Source organism: Balaenoptera acutorostrata, chromosome 10 (assembly GCF_949987535.1).
Source record: "Balaenoptera acutorostrata chromosome 10, mBalAcu1.1, whole genome shotgun sequence".
NCBI classification, from domain to species: domain Eukaryota; kingdom Metazoa; phylum Chordata; class Mammalia; order Artiodactyla; family Balaenopteridae; genus Balaenoptera; species Balaenoptera acutorostrata.
Genome location: NC_080073.1, coordinates 45,381,856 through 45,398,158, shown reverse-complemented (window position 1 = coordinate 45,398,158; position 16,303 = coordinate 45,381,856). Strand labels below are relative to the sequence as shown.

The following is a 16,303-nucleotide window of genomic DNA, read 5'->3' as shown; positions in this document are numbered from 1 at the left end:
TTTCTGTTCTGAGTAGCAATTACTAGATTAGTTATTCACATTATAAACCCAAAGTTCCCCAGAATTTGCAATTAATTAGTTCAGGAATGAAGGTGGACTCCATTCAGTTGAATGTCACTTTCTGAAAGTGGCCTCTTGTCAGCACTAATTCCAAGCAGCACCCCTCCCCCATCACGGTACTGCGCACAGCAAAGCACAGCTTCAATATACCTCTGCGTCCCAAAGATAACTTTCTTACAGTCAGGGCACCAATCACTCTGGGTAAAGGGATACATAAAGAAAAGATACACAAAGATGGGAAAGTAACGTGCAGACTATGTCAGTGTTTTCTTTCAGATGCTCCCTCTATCTTTGTACATCTATGTGTATTTGGTGAAAACTTAGCAAAGTTTTATCACCAACTGCTAAAATTCTACTGAGCTGCCGGTAGAAAATCCACTCACCTCCTCCAAGACTATTCAAACTGATAGCCTATATGGGAGAAGGAAGTTAGCTTTCGCAAAATATAACTACAATCTGCTTTCCCTCTATCTGAGTTTTTAAAAAGGTCATAATTCTGCTACTTGCAGCAGCTTTTATATTCAACTTCATTTTTATAAGGACACAAAAGCTCCTTTCTTCCTAGAGAGGAGATTTTAAAAGGTACCCTTTGCATTCTATTAAGCCACCTCATGGAGACAGGCCAACACCAAAAGTAATGAATAGAGAAAGGCAAAGCCTCCTAATGAGTGCATCCATATCACAACTAGCAATCAGAGTCTCAAGATCTGTTCTGGTAAAGTCTTGTTCTCTAAAGTAACCTGATTAAATAAGAGAGAATCTTTGAAGGTCTGAGTCTTAAAACACATTCTGAGGAATCAGAAGTGTCTTTAGATACTTGTAATGAAGCTAGTTTTAAGACTTCAAACTTGACATCAAAGTTTCAGGCTAAGATTATAGGTAAAGATCCCAGAAATGCTACTACTTAGTCTTGTAATTTGTTGGCATTCGTTAAGTCCAGGGAAATAGTTTAAACCACTCTTGGAAGAGCTAGTAAAAGGTAAGTTAAACACTTATAGGTAGAACTGCAGTGGGGGATGAGACTCTGAAATCAGACAGACTTGGATTCAAATTATGGCTCTGCTACTTCCTAAGGATGTGAACCTTTTGTATGGATTAAATGAGACCCCAAAGCAGTAAATCACACTCCACACCCCCTTCGTACGACTGAGGAGGCAACGATGTGAAGGACATGTCAAAGGACAAACCACTAGGGGCCACATTACTCCTTACCTTCTATGCAGCCACGGAGACATGTCACAGTTTTTTCAGTCAATAGCAAGCAGCCCTTCAGGCAGGCAGGAGAATGGAGGGAGCCAATGACCTCAGTAGTTCAGGATCTTATGGATTTCTGCATTCCTTTTAAATAGCCAGGTGTCACTATTAAGATTTACCTACCACAAACTGCTGCTGTGTCCCACCCATAGATGTACGGCGCTGGGTATCCTGATGTGCACGAACCAGCAACTGAACTAGTCGTGGAATGGCACCCTGCTCACGCAAAGGTGCGTGATTTGCGGGACAAAGGGCAAGATTTCGGATCAATCCAACGGTAGCCTGCAGAAAAGAAGGAAGAGTAAAGAACTGGCAAACAACTCAACAAAACCATTTTCTTAGCCTAAAATTCCTAACACACTACATCTATCACAATCACTTGAAAGTAAAACTGACTACAGAAACACTTCAAAACCTCACCTCCATCCCAGACATATTTCCTATTTACTTAAGAATACAACTCCTACTTATCAATCCCTGGTGCCTAGACAGCCATCTAATAATAGTCAGAGGTAGTTCATTTTCAATTCTGCAACCTTCTACTTTCACTGACAATTTACCTTGATCAGAGGCCAATGGGATGGTGGATGTAGGAGTTTAACCACAACTGGCAGTCCATAGTGAAGGCGAACAGCATTCTGGGCCATCTCAGCTTCCTGGTGTCGGCTGGTCAGATGACGAAGAGCACAGATGGCAGGCTCAGTGATATCCTCCCTGTCACCAGCACGAAGGACAGTACGCACAAGAGCCTCTATACCACCCACTTGGCACACCATCATCTTGTTCTTGTAATTATTGCAAGTGAGATTAGAAAGAATTCCAGCTGCGCAGGTGACCACATTTATATCATCTGAGCCCAGAAGCTGAACAAGGGTCCCAAGAAGACCTTCCATCCCTTCCTATGGAGATGAAAACAGACGCTCAGGACATATTCAGCTTGACTCTTTTCATTAAGGCACCGGTTTACTTGGAATTTACCTGTTTAGTTGCAGCATCTGAAAGATTCCTCAGAGTCCAAAGACAATTCTGAACAAGACGTTGACTTGGATCTGTCAGGTGAAGTCCTAAAGCTTGCATTCCACCTAAAAAGATTAAAAAATATCTAAGGCGATGGCTATTAGCTCACAAGTCGTATCAGTACAAAGTGTCTTCTCTAGTCTTAGAACGTGTCCCTCTTTATTGCCAAAGCTTATCCCCTCCATCTAAGTCCTTTATTTCCTTTCATTTTCTACAATGCTGCTCAGTTTCCCTTTCTTTTCCAGTTCATCTCACCTAGTGACAACTTCTGTCAAATATCTATTGTTCCTTCCCTGTGTGGAAAAAGCCTTCATTTCTCTCCACAGTCCCCCTGTAGGTAATATTCCTATTACTTATTTCCTTTCATCCAATTATTTCAAAAATATTTAATACCAGGCCCTGTTTTGAGTTGGAGCTATACCAGTGAGCAGAACAGTCTAAAATTCCTACCTTCACAGAGCTCATGGTCTACTTGGAGGCAGACATGAAACAAATACACAATTAGTAAACTAAAACTATACAGTGTGTCAAATGGTGTTAAGTGCCACAAAAAACATAACACAAGACAAAGGGGGGGGGCTACATTTTTAAGTAGGGTAATTAGGTCACCTAAGTGTGAAGGTGACATCTGAGCCAAGACCTGAAGGAGTTATGTAAACTCATGGGGTGAGGACAATCCAAAAAGAAGGCACCAGAACGCTTAATGTCTGGGACTGTATAAAAGACACTGACTCCAAAAGATGTGCTTCAAAGATTCACAAGCTTCCATCATTTAGGACCCTAATGAAGGACGTTTACACTGGCAGAGGAGTCTAAATGGAAGCTCAATTCCCCACACACTGGCTTAACTTCACCATCTCTCTCCTACTGACATCACTTCTAAATGCAGTGGGATGTACTTTCCCTTGTCTCCTTGTTTATCTTTTCAGGTCTGCTTTATTTCCTCAATTAGGTTAGGTCTACTTGCTGTAATTCTCACAGCACCCTGTACTTCTCCCTTCACAGCATTTATCACAACTATAATTTAGCCTACCACCCCTACAGTAAGACAAGATCATCCCTATCTGGTTCGTTCCTCATAGCAGCTCCAGCTGCTAACAGAGTGCACAAGGCTGATGCTACTTCCCTGGCGGTCCAGTGGCTACGACTACGTGCTCCCTATGCAGGGGGCCCAGGTTTGATCCCTGGTCAGGGAACTAGATCCCACATGCCACAACTAAGAGTTCACATGCCACAACTAAAGACCCCGCATGCCGCAACTAAAAGATCCCTGACACAGCAACGAAGATCCCACGTGCCGCAACTAAGACCTGGCGCAGCCAAATAAATAAATAAATTTTTTTTTAAAAAAGTAAAATTATATATAGAAAAAAAAAAGACTTGATTCCCCTCAGATCTCATTCCCTCCCTCCACTGTAATTATTAACTCTAAGAGAGTGGATCTTAGTTCCAGATGCCTCTCAGAATAGCCTGAGAGACTTAAACACACACACATTCTGATTCAGCATGCCCAGGGTAAAAGTCCGGTGCAGATGGCTTAGAGGCGCCCCTGCCTCTTCCCTGTAGCCCTTACCCACATACACTAAGAGGGCAACTCCCAAATCTCTATCCCAGCCCAGTCTTCCCCTGCATTCCAGTAGCATACGTTGCCAGCTACCTTTAGTCACTCTGAATATGTCAACTCAAATAACATTCATCCTTTGCTATGTATTTTTAATGTCTAATGACGTCATTCCTAGAAGCCTATAACACATCCCAGTGGCCTGGTCTGCTTGCCTTTGGTCATTCAAACTGTCATACGATGCTAGTATTAATATTCCCAACACCTCACTGTGATGCTGTGCCACTGCTCAACAGCCATCAATAGCTTCTCATTGTAAGATAAAGACCAGGGACTTCCCTGGTGGCGCAGTGGTTAAGAATCCGCCTGCCAATGCAGGGGACACGGATTCAAGCCCTGGTCCAGGAAGATCCCACATGCCGTAGAGCAACTAAGCCTGTGCGCCACAACTACTGAGCCTGTGCTCTAGAGCCCGTGAGCTACAACTACTGAGCCCTTGCACCACAACTGCTGAAGCCCACGTGCCTAAAGCCCGTGCTCCACAACAAGAGAAGCTACCACGATGAGAAGTCCGTGCACCGCAAGGACGAGTAGCCCCCGCTCGCCACAACTAGAGAAAGCCCGCGCGCAGCAACAAAGACCCAACACAGCCAAAAATTAATTAATTAATTAATTAATTAATTTAAAAAAAAGAAAGATAAAGACCAAATGCTTTAGCATAACCTTCAGGAGCCCTTTAGGATTTGGATCCCACCTAGTATTTCAAATTGACCTAAGCATTCTATACCTGTGTTTCCAAAGCTGGAATAAAGCATGAATAAACATCTTCCAGGGACCTAGAAACTCCTGCACAATATAGCCCTGCCTGGCTCTAGCTCATTACCCTCATCCTGAGCTATTCATCCCATCACTCACTAGGTTCTAGTTACACAGACTTTCTCTTCAGCACCTAGAACTCAACAATTTCTTTCCTACCTTCAGGACCATCTGGAAGGCACTTAATCCTTCTCATATAGATAACACCTTCTCATTCTGCAATTTCATTTAACATCCCCCTCTCAGGGAAGCCCCTTCCCTCCCCATTAATTCTGTATCACTATTTGCTTGCTGTTCATTTCTCTTGTAACATTCATTCCAATATGTGATCACTCCATCTTTCTGCATATTTTTGTCACCCTCACCACCTGTAAGAATAAATACAGGGACCATACCTATTTTGTTATCCATTGTATACCATGTGCTTATTACAGTGCTTGAAACACAGGGGCTGAATATTTTCAGAATAAACAAATGAGCATCAGAATAACCTAGGGAACTTCTAAAAATCAAGATTCCTAGGCCTCCAGTCCCATACATTTCCAGCTACCTACTGACTCTCTTGTCACTTCAACACTCCAGGGATTCTGATTAAATAAGTCTAAAAATCTGTATTTTTTGCACGCATTCCAGGTATTTCTGGAATAGCTGTTATCAAGCCAAGTATCAGCCATCATTTTTGATGGGTAATATGAACACTGCCTAAACTAGGCTTGAATAGCACCAAAGAAGGTGTCAAGCAGAACATATACTTTGTCTGAATGCAACTTTGGCTTCAAACGGAATAGGACCATCTACTTTCAGTCTGTTAAGGTCAGTTCTATCACCCTTTTCCTAAGAAAGGTAATCTAATTAGAACTACACGTGCTGCAAACATGAGAACCCAGAATAGACAAGTATACTTACCAGCTTCGACAATAGCCGGCTTATTACTAGAGCAGACAGACAGCACCTTCAGGACTCTGCTTGTGGTCCACAGTAGTTTCTCATAGGTGTAGGTCCTCATTATATTCACTAAAGCTTGAGGTCCACCACTAGCCAAAATGATCAGCTGGAAAGATGTGCATGTATTGTTAGTCATGGAATCTTGATCAAATGCCTGAGAAAAGCTACTATTACCAACCTATTTTATTATACAAGAATTTCAGCCAGCTTAATGACTTAAATATATTCCTGGTCGTCATTAGCTAGACCCCCATACTGGGGCCCTATTTAACCCCTCCTTCTACAACATTTCACTCAAATTCATGCACCCCAGTCCTCCCAAAAATATATAAACTCTGGCCCAATTTTCTTCTTCCCACACTGATCACAGTAAAAGGAAAAACAAAAACAACCAAAAACCATGTTGGTATGAAACAGTAATGCCCAGATACACAAGTTACATCAAAGCCGAAGTGTTGAGTGAAAATGTGAACCAGAATGGGCACTTAAAAACTCTTAATGATCTAGCTCTTTGCTTTTCCTAATCATATCTCATATCCACCTCAAAAAGAGACAGCATAAAATAGTCATTCTTGCCCTTTACTCCCCCGCACACCCCCACCTCCTGACTCTACCCCGATCTTCTGAAAACACATCTCATCACTTCACGCCTCTGCTAAAAACTGTTTCCCATTATCCTTTTAACATGTTCCCCTAAGCCCTGCAGGATCTGCCCTATCTCAACAGTCTCACCTCACACTTCCTCTTCCTTACTCTTTGCATTTCTTGAATTTCCAAATCTTGCCCTGCTCCTCCCTCAGCAGAACTGTCAAAGATGCCATTTCCTCTCCCTAACCTTCATTCACCTTTAATCAATCCCTTCTTATCCTTAAGAGCTAAACTCAACTATCACTTTCTCCAAGAAATCTGCTTGAACCCTCAAGAGAGGGTCTGGTTCATTTACATGCTCTCATAGCCCCTTTACTTCCTCCTAACACATGAATTAAATAGTAATTAGGGTATTATTTCAGTGTCTCTCTTCCACCCAAGAATGAAAGCTTTAAGGGAAGCTTGCGTGCTATATCCTTGTCACCTAGCATAGTGCATTACACACTGACAACTCAAATATTTAAAGAAACAGAGATGTCCAACTTTTCTAGGATACATACAAAGGGTGAGGCATACAGTGAATTTGCCAAAATCCATAGAAGGACATGACATTGGGGGTCTCCCATGCTCCATGACAACCACGTTCAATACAATTCTTTTACCTTGCTTTCTTGATTGCCATAAGCTAAAATCTGAAGGCAGTCTGTTGTAATAGCCAAGAATTTAACATTTGTTTTGTTGAGCAAGGCAACCATTTTCTGCAGCCCGCCAGCTAAACGCACTGCCATTTTAGCTCCTTCCTGATGCAATAAAAGGTTGTGGAGAGTTGTAATGGCATAAAACAATACAGAATCCACTGGTGAACTGGGAAGAAGAAAAAAGTCTCATCAGAAATGTTGTGATTGCACTCTTCTCCTTCTGAGCTTGGAGCATTCTGACCATGTTTTCTTACCCAAGCATCTTCACCAGGGCAGGAATGCCCCCAGACTTAAAGATGGCCAGCAAGCCCTCACGATGATGGGAAAGATTGTGCAAGGTCCCAGCAGTACAGCGAGCTGTCTCCACATCATTTGTATTCTGCATGGTGCGTACAATAGCAGACACCATCTGAGGAGAACGCATGATGGCGTGTCTGGAAGCTTCCTTTTTAGAAAGCTGATGGACCATAACTGCAGCCTTATTAACCACCACCTATAATGTACAGGAATTAAGAGATGTCATTTTCCAGTTTTCAAATACTGATACTGGGTAGATATTATAAGACTACTTCCTTGGGAGTTTCCTTCAAAGCAGATTAAAAAGCTAGCCATGTCACTACTTACCTGGTCTTCATCATTTAGCAGTTTTGTCAATTCAGGGATTGCACGTGTGGCAAGTTCTGCATCATCTTGATAGTTAATCAAATTTACAACTGCATGTTTCAGCATCTGTGATGGTTCAGCCAGACGCTGGACATTAGTGGGATGAGCGGCATCAAACTGTGTAGATGGGATCTGCATGCCCTCATCTAATGTCTCAGGGAACATAGCAGCTCGTACCCTCTGAGCTCGAGTCATTGCATACTGTCCATCGATATCTGCAAAAGGTAAATTCAACACTCACTATCCATAGCTCAGCATTCACCGAGTATTTGCTATCCTAAACAGTCAAGGTGATATTGCAATCACTCCCTTCTCTTTACCACACCATTTTATTTAAGCTATTATACACTAACTTTTATTAGAATAACTATTTAATTCTCAAAACTGCATTCTGACTTTCAGTAAGGCAATAATACTCTTACCAGCTACTTGTTCTTGAGTGAAGGACTGAGAAAATCCCTGCTCCCACTCATACAGGACTTGGGTGGTATCCACATCCTCTTCCTCAGGATTGCCTTTACCACTTAGAGAAGGAGCTGTGGTAGTGGCACCAGAATGGATTCCAGAGTCCAGGTAAGACTGTTGCTGCCAGTGACTAACAGCTGCTTTTCTGTCTGGCTCCATGGCCATGTCCAGCTCCATCAAGTCAGCTATAAAAATCAAACAGCATTAGTATTACTACCAGAGAAATGTTACCTTAATTTGAAAATAAAAATCTATGATATGACTCACTGAAATCTTTTTAGAAATAGTGAAGTCTGAAAGACAGCCAAGGATAACAGAATGATGGCCAGGATCAGCTCAGTGATGAAAAATCTGTACTCTTAGGAGACCACCTAACAGTTACTCACTGAATCAGTGAAGAATGGTACTGCATCCAGGCTCCAGAAGCAGTCATCCAGACTAGATTCCTGCTGGTGGCTTGTTTGCTATTTCACCAAGCCATTAGGAGGAGTGAGCAGAAAATGGAGCAAAAGGTAGCCTGACAAGTAAGCAGGGAGAGAGGAAAGCAGGGGAATCTGAGCCAGACTGGGTTAATGGCAATGAAGCAGAGCCCCAATTCAGTAACTAAAGACTTATGATACAAACCTTGGGTAGCCATTGTCCACGCAAGATTTTCAAAACCGTAGTATGGTGTACTTCAGAGACCCTAAAAGAGTTAATCAAAGTCATTAGGATTTAAAATTGTTTGATTTTAATACTCATAAGTCACTAGGATGGCCTGTCAAACATCATGGACGACTTCCACAAAAAGCCCCAAGTCGTCTTTCACCGTGTGATACAGTGAAACACAGACCTCATGGTCTCCTCCAAACACTTCAACCACAGCTCTATCATTGCCAAACTTCTAAGTGAAAACTTCTCTTTAACAAGCACCTCTTTTCAGGAGAAATATAAATTACAGATACACAGGATGTCAAAAAAGCAAAATTACTGAAGATGACAAAGCATAAGCACTCTACTAATGAAAGCCAGGGAGGGGAAAAAGCTATTCAAAATCAACTCCTCCTTGAGTTCCAAAAGTCCTCTCCTCTCCCTTTTTAATTTCTTTCACTGCAAAATTCATAGGTCTTCTTTGGGCAATAGAGGTCCAGTGGGATTTTAAAAACACCAAATTAAAAAAAAAAAAAAAAACACCAAATGTTCATTTAACGGGTCAATTGTTACTGTTTTCTTTTCTGATATAATACAATGCCATCTAAAATACCTTCATAAGGTATTTTATGTGTGGTGACTGGATCAGAACAGTAGATTTCAGATTTTTTACTAAGAAGTAAAATTACTTCTCAAAGTTTGCAACACAAATTAAAAGCACCTCTTTTAGTCAAACTTTTCTAAGTTCAATTTTATAGCAATGATTTATTATAAATACAAGTGAATGCTTTGATCAATGTAAAAATCACTCACATATATATTAAAAAATCTTAGCATCTAATTTATGTCTGCATTTTGGCATTTTTGTGTAATACTCAGGAAAACACTGAATTACACAGGGAGCTATTTGCAAATGGGACCAGTTTAAGGACTTATGGTCTCTAGATATTCCTAATAACAAAACTTCCTTTATTACATAGTCTGCCCCAGACAAGTTCCTCTTGCACTACAAATTAAAAATTAGATGTAAATTACCAATGTGGACTAAGATATTTAAGTGTGAACTGTGTTTTCTATCAGTGTCCAAAAAAGTTTAAATGTGTTTAACATAATGCAGTTGGAAACTGTACTCTAAAGTCCTATCTTCTCTATGTAAAGGAAGCATGTGTTGATTATTCCTGGATTTGCTCTTCCAAAACTAGATTTTTATAACCACAAAGATCACTTGACACCTAAAGCTGACAAGAGTTGTGGACACAATTGTTTTATCGTCCACAGTAGGAACAACTGACGATTTACTTACAAGGCAAAGTGAAGGACAGAAAACAACAAAGGTGATTCCTGTCAACAAGAAACTTGTATTTTAAAATCATGTACTAAGTAGGATTATGTGTTTATTGTTTTGATTCAATAGGATGGGAGGGGGTGTGTAGAAACCTGCACTTTTAATGAACATTCTAAGGATGCAGAAAGTGATCTGCAGACCATATGTTGAGAAATACTATGATGGAAGAAACCCAGGTTCTCTGTCCACTGATGGCTGTATTTTAGTTCGTATCTTTTGCCTATCTTTGAGACTGGCTATTTAACTATTTCTCCACTCTGAAAAATGGGTTCCCCTCTCCAGCTCCCAATATATTTCCAGGGAAGGGGACTTAAAAACATGTTTTACTCTGAGCTTCTCCTCTGGCCAGTGCCACAGGGCTCAGAAACCAACTAGTCACATCTACAGGTGCAGCTGTTTAAGAAGTGCTTTGATGTATCTGGCATCAAGAAAAAAAAATATTTATAGTGTTTTTTTCCTTGTTGAGACAAAGGAAAAACATATTAGCCATATTACTGGGTAAAATCTACTTATGTGGGCTGACCTAGTAACTTGACCATGATTATAATGATTTTATGGAAAAAAGCAAGTTCATGTTCCAAACTTACAATATCTATTTGCATGTTGGGGACGTCTTAGTACTATTATTTTTTTTATAGCACTTTCAAACTTATGCAACATACATAAAAATTATTCTTGCTCTTCATGGCAACCCTCTGAAGTGAGGGAGGCCAAGTGTCAATCAGCAAGTAAAGAAGTAAAAAGTAGGAATGAAAATGGGGATCTACATAAGCAGCAGTATATACCAACTCACCCCTACACTGATCTGCAGACAAATCCAAATTTACCTCAAATTTGAGAAATATTTACTGAAGAAATTGAATATCCTATCCAGAGAACTACAGCAGAATCTTGCCCCAAAGTAAAGCTTTCCTTATTCTTCCTCTGGGCAGAGCTTTCAGCCCAAGGCTTGGCTCCCCTCTACTACACCCTGCCATACATTAAGGGCCTAGAGCTCCTAATCAACTAAGGCTTACCAAAGACTTCAGGAAAACCAGACTCCAGAGAAACAAAACTTTAAAATCGGGGTAAGGTGGGGAGGGAAATAGAACGTTTCACTTTATTACCCTCATAAAAACTGGAGAGAATAAATAAAAATAAAAAGTTCAATAGATAACTGAAATTGAGAAAAACTCCTAGAGCATAAAGGAGAAAGACACACAGAATACAAGAGAAGAAACAAGAGGATCAACTCAGGGGATCAAAGCTCCAACTTCAAAAAGAATTATGAGAAACAAAAATGGGGAAAAGCCCACTATGTACCAATCAAGATAAAGGGAGTATAATGCTTTTTAAAAAAAAAATGAAGTACTAAATGTTCCCAGATGCAAGTGACCACAACTATAGACTACATTTAGAATGCTGCGTGTCCTGACAGCTTTATCACCACCAAGTGGTGCTCTGACAAAGAAAGAGGGTGCTGGGGGATCACCAACTTATCCAGTCTAATAGGTAACGGATACATGCACAATTCCTTTTATTTTTCTCTTGTTGCTTAACATATACTCTTTTCCAATTATGTATTTTGTAAAGAACACCTCAAAATTCATCTATTTCTGATTTAAACTCTATAAGGTTTAGAAAAATATATATCCATTACATATAATAATTTCAATCTAAGGAGAAAGTTCATCCTACACCATACCTTATTCAAAGTATTACTATGAGTAATTTTTCCTTCAGCTTTTCTAACAAGACTACTTAAGCATGCTAGGTTTTTCTTTTTTCTTATTATGAAAGTTTTCAAATATGCAGAAAAGTGGACACAACTTTTTAATGCACACATCGCCTATACCTAACAATTATTAATATCGTGCCATTTTGGTGCCTTCCTACAGAATGATTTTAAAGTAAATTACATACATTAGTACATTATGTGGCTATAAAAAGTAACGATATTTTCTTACATACCACAACATTATTATAAAAGATTAGCGTTAGAGCTAACTTCAAAATGATTGTTGGGGGCTCTACTTCACCTTTTGTACTTTAAGTGGCCTTCGGTCAAAATCTACATGAGAAATCTTGACATAATATAGATATCACCCATCAACACAAAATTATCTTAATTACCTTGGATTTCAAAAAGTTTGAGTACTACTAACTAGAAGTAACTTTGCTATAAAATAGATTATAAAACCAGTTTATAATATAGATTACTGGCTGTTCATGCTAACAATTAACTTTTCCAAGAATCTAGTAAGAGAGTGCACGAAAAACTTTTGATATACTCTCAGGAATCAGAAAAAAGTTCTTACTAAAGTCTATTTTGTAAATCTAAAAGCACATACATATGCATTTTTATTAACTGTCACTACTAATACCTTGCCATTTAAAAATTTATAGTCTCAAATCTTCCTGTCTCAGCACTTTTTATTCAACACTAACACTTTTAAGTCACAACTTACTCTAGTTTCCTTTCTGCTTTTACTCCTCAGCTGTGTGTGTGTGCGTGTGTGTGTGCACGCGCGCGCGTCCATGTCCTGGGAGGGGTCTTCCCCAAACTGGGCAATAAAAAACAAACATTTAATGACACTTTCACTCCTCTGAAACAGCTAGATTGATACTCCTGGTATTATCTTTAAATATGTAAGTACAAAAATGGCTATTAGAAATCTGAACTGTCTGTGGCTAGGGAAAATTAGGATGTTCCTGATCATTTTCCTTCTTTCATTTTAGTGTCTCCTCTACCTCATCCATAAAATAATATATGCTTAGTATAAAATGGTATTTTCCTTTGGCATTCCCATAATAATGACATTGTTATATTTGGTATTCTGTTAAATTTACTGTTAGGTTTTTTTTTTAATATAAAAATATAAAAGCCAATTCCTTGTGTTGTAGACCCTTACCAAATATTATCTGTACTGTATCATAGGTCTATACTATAATTTAACCACACCTCACATTCTTGAATATTTAGTTTGTCTTTCCTATTTAGTTTGCTATTCAAACAATGCTGAAAAAACATCTTTGCATATAAATAGTTCTCTTAATTTCTTCCACCTCCCTTCCACCAAAGGACTACTTCAATTACTGGGTTAAAGAATAAGAACTTTAAGTTTTAAGGCTTTTGATACATAGCTCCAAAATACTGATGGAGCATAAATTGATACAGTTTTCAAAGAAGGCATTGTACTAGTGACCACCTTACCAAGGACCTATCAAGCATCAACTGTTATCTCGGACTTTTTTTTTTTTGGCTATGCTGGATCTTCGTTGCTGTGTGCGGGCTTTTCTCTAGTTGTGAGGAGCAGGGGCTACTAGTCGTTGCAGAGTGCAGGCTTCTCCTTGCGGTGGCTTCTCTTGCTGCAGAGCATGGGCTCTGGTGTGCGGGCTTCAGTAGCTGTAGCACACGGGCTCAGTAATTGTGACTCGCGGGCTCTAGCGCGCAGGCTCAGTAGTTGTGGCGCACGGGCTTAGTTGCTCCACGGGATGTGGGATCTTCCCGGACCAGGGCTTGAACCTGTATCCCCTGCATTGGCAGGTGGACTCCCAACCACTGTGCCACCAGGGAAGCCCTCGGACAACTATTAATAGCTATGCCCAGCCATCTAATGTATGTACCACCACCCCACCCTACAAGTTTTTCTAAATTCTGAGAAGACTGAATGCTTAATTTTTTCCCCCTACTTGTAGCCATTTGTCTTGCCAGATTTTTATGTCGTCCTTTTAACATTTTTATGCAGTACATGTATATGTCATGCATAAGAAGTCACTTGAATAATCGCTGATATAGCACATTTAAGCCAACTATGTGTGTCTGAGAATATGATTTTACTACTTAAAATAATTCAATTATGGCAATATCCTTTACATGTATGATGTATCATTAGTCTCACTGATGAGTAACTGCACACAGAATCTTTGGTCAATAAACACAATCCTAAAATAGTTCTGATCCATCAGGAAAAAAAAAAGTTTTAAGACAAATTTTCACTTTTTCCACTCTAAGAACAAATTACTACAAAAAGTAGAAACTGTTTTTCTCCAGCTTATACTAATATAAGCTACCAAAAAGACAGATCTTTTTCAATTTTATTTCTTTCTTTTAATTTTTAAATTTTTTTTTTAACTATAGTTGACTTAAAATATTGTGTTAATTTCAGGTGTACAGCTTCAGATTCTTTTCCATTATAGGTTATTACAAGATATTGAATATAGTTCCCTGTGCTATACAGTAAACCCTTGTTGTTTTTATCTATTTTATATACAGTGGTGTGTATCTGTTAATCCCATACTCCTAACTGATCCCTCCCCCTCCCCTTTCCCCTTTGGTAACCCTTTTCCCCTTTGGTAATTATGTCTATGAGTCTGTTTCTGTTTTGTAAATAAGTTGACTTGTATCATTTTTTTGGATTCCACATATAAGTTATATCATATGATATCTGTCTTTCTCTAACTTACTTCACTTAGTATGATAAACTCTAGGTCCATCCATGTTACGGCAAATGACATTATTTCATTCTGTTTTATGGTTGAGTAGTATTCCATTGCATGCATATACACACACACATACACACACACACACACACACACACACACACATTGTGTGTATATATATATTGTGTGTGTGTATATATATAGATATATATATATGTATATATATCTATATATATACACACACCACATCTTCTTTACCCATTCATCTGCTGATGGACACTTAGGCTGCTTCCATGTCTTGGCTATTGTGAATAGTGCTGCTATGAACACTGGTGTGCATGTAAGATTGATAGTTTAAAATACAGCTATTTCAAAATACATACAGAATAGCCTTTATCGACACAGGCACATTTTTATAATTTGCAAATATAATTTTATGCAAGTTGAAAAGAAAACCCAACACTTCATATTGTTTATGTAGTAAAAGTACAAAGAATACACACCAGCTTCTTAATACTCAGGGGCAAAAGGCATAGTATGCAAAAGGATATTAAAGATGGCTTCAACTCTTTAGCTCTGTGTGTGTGTGTGTGTGTGTGTGTGTGTGTGTTTAATCAAACAAATAGCAAAATTACATCTGTTAATCTGGGTGGTGAGTACATGGGTGTTTATTACATTAATCTCTACACTCTGCACAGCAAAAATAACTAAATAAAAATAAGAAAACAGCTATACATCAACATTCCAGATAAAATAATTTAAACTCCAAATATGATTTTAAAATACTTTTGTATGTTAATCTCTTAAAGTTCATTAAAATGGAGTTACCAAAAAAAAACCATGAATATTTTATAGAAACTTTTGTTAAATCAGCTAAACCTTACACACTCAAGTCTTGAATATGAGAATAAAACATGTCCATCTCCTTGAAAAGGTAGCAGTCACAAAAGCTAAACAGGCTACAAGTCTATTTTAAAAGGCTAGTGGTTGTAGTTATGTGGGAGGATCTGTTTCCATTACATCTTGAAACTGAAAATTCTGTTTCTCAAACTTCACAAAATGATGACTGGCTAAATACTTTTAAACTGAGGACACTCTTTTTAACATTCTAAAGACACTTTTACACCCATTGTAAGTGGATTTTACAGTCTGATAAAGCTGCACAGAAAACACAGTTCAACCAAATTTTTAATGAAAGTTATTAAATTATATACAAACTAGTTTCCTATATACATTTAGGACAGTCAGAAAAACATAATCACAAAGAGTTCACTCATAACTGCAACAATAAAAACAACAAAAAAAGGTACATACAAAATTAAAGGAGAGCTGTCTTATTCTTGACTAGAATTTTTTGTACTATATAAAGATGCCAGTTTTCTCTTAGTTTATAAATTCAATGTATTCCCAACAAAATGCTCAGTTAGATTTCTTTAGGAGTGAAAATGATTCTTAAATTCATTTGGAACGGAAGTGTGAAGATAATTTAAAAAAGACTGAAATAACAATAAGGGACCAATTCTATCAGATACTAAAATTCATTATAAATCAACAGCCAAAGCAATTAACAATTATATTATTGGGGGTAGGAATGGTTAAGAGACTATAGTAATCAGAAAGCACCCAGACATAATGTGGCAATTTAATAAATGTAAAAGGTGATATTTCAACTGGTGGGAGATAGCTGGATTACTTGATTAATAGTATTAGGAGAAAGGGACTTTTCCTTGTAAAAATACCATTTTTTCATCCTTACTGTATTAAAATTAAAAACCTACATATGCCAAATATTTACAGGTTAAAAACAAAAATACCAATGGGATAAAATATGGTCTATAC

The 16,303-nt window shown here is 38.5% G+C and overlaps 1 protein-coding gene across 5 annotated transcripts in view; it reads right to left on the bottom strand.

Moving 5' to 3' along the window:
• Window positions 1-16,303, bottom strand: part of CTNNB1 (catenin beta 1) — a 42,596-nt gene that overhangs the window by 6,568 nt on the left and 19,725 nt on the right. For all 5 annotated transcript variants that reach the window (XR_009009508.1, XM_057554855.1, XM_057554852.1 and 2 more), the window contains exons 2-10: window positions 8,692-8,752; window positions 8,025-8,252; window positions 7,564-7,817; window positions 7,194-7,432; window positions 6,904-7,105; window positions 5,615-5,759; window positions 2,293-2,396; window positions 1,875-2,213; window positions 1,438-1,596 (exon numbers count right to left, since the gene is read on the bottom strand). Coding sequence is in view for 4 of the 5 variants with exons in the window: in XM_057554855.1 (XP_057410838.1) it covers window positions 1,438-1,596; window positions 1,875-2,213; window positions 2,293-2,396; window positions 5,615-5,759; window positions 6,904-7,105; window positions 7,194-7,432; window positions 7,564-7,817; window positions 8,025-8,252; window positions 8,692-8,704 (1,683 nt within the window). In the remaining variant the exon portion in view is untranslated. The remainder of the gene's footprint in view (window positions 1-1,437; window positions 1,597-1,874; window positions 2,214-2,292; window positions 2,397-5,614; window positions 5,760-6,903; window positions 7,106-7,193; window positions 7,433-7,563; window positions 7,818-8,024; window positions 8,253-8,691; window positions 8,753-16,303) is intronic.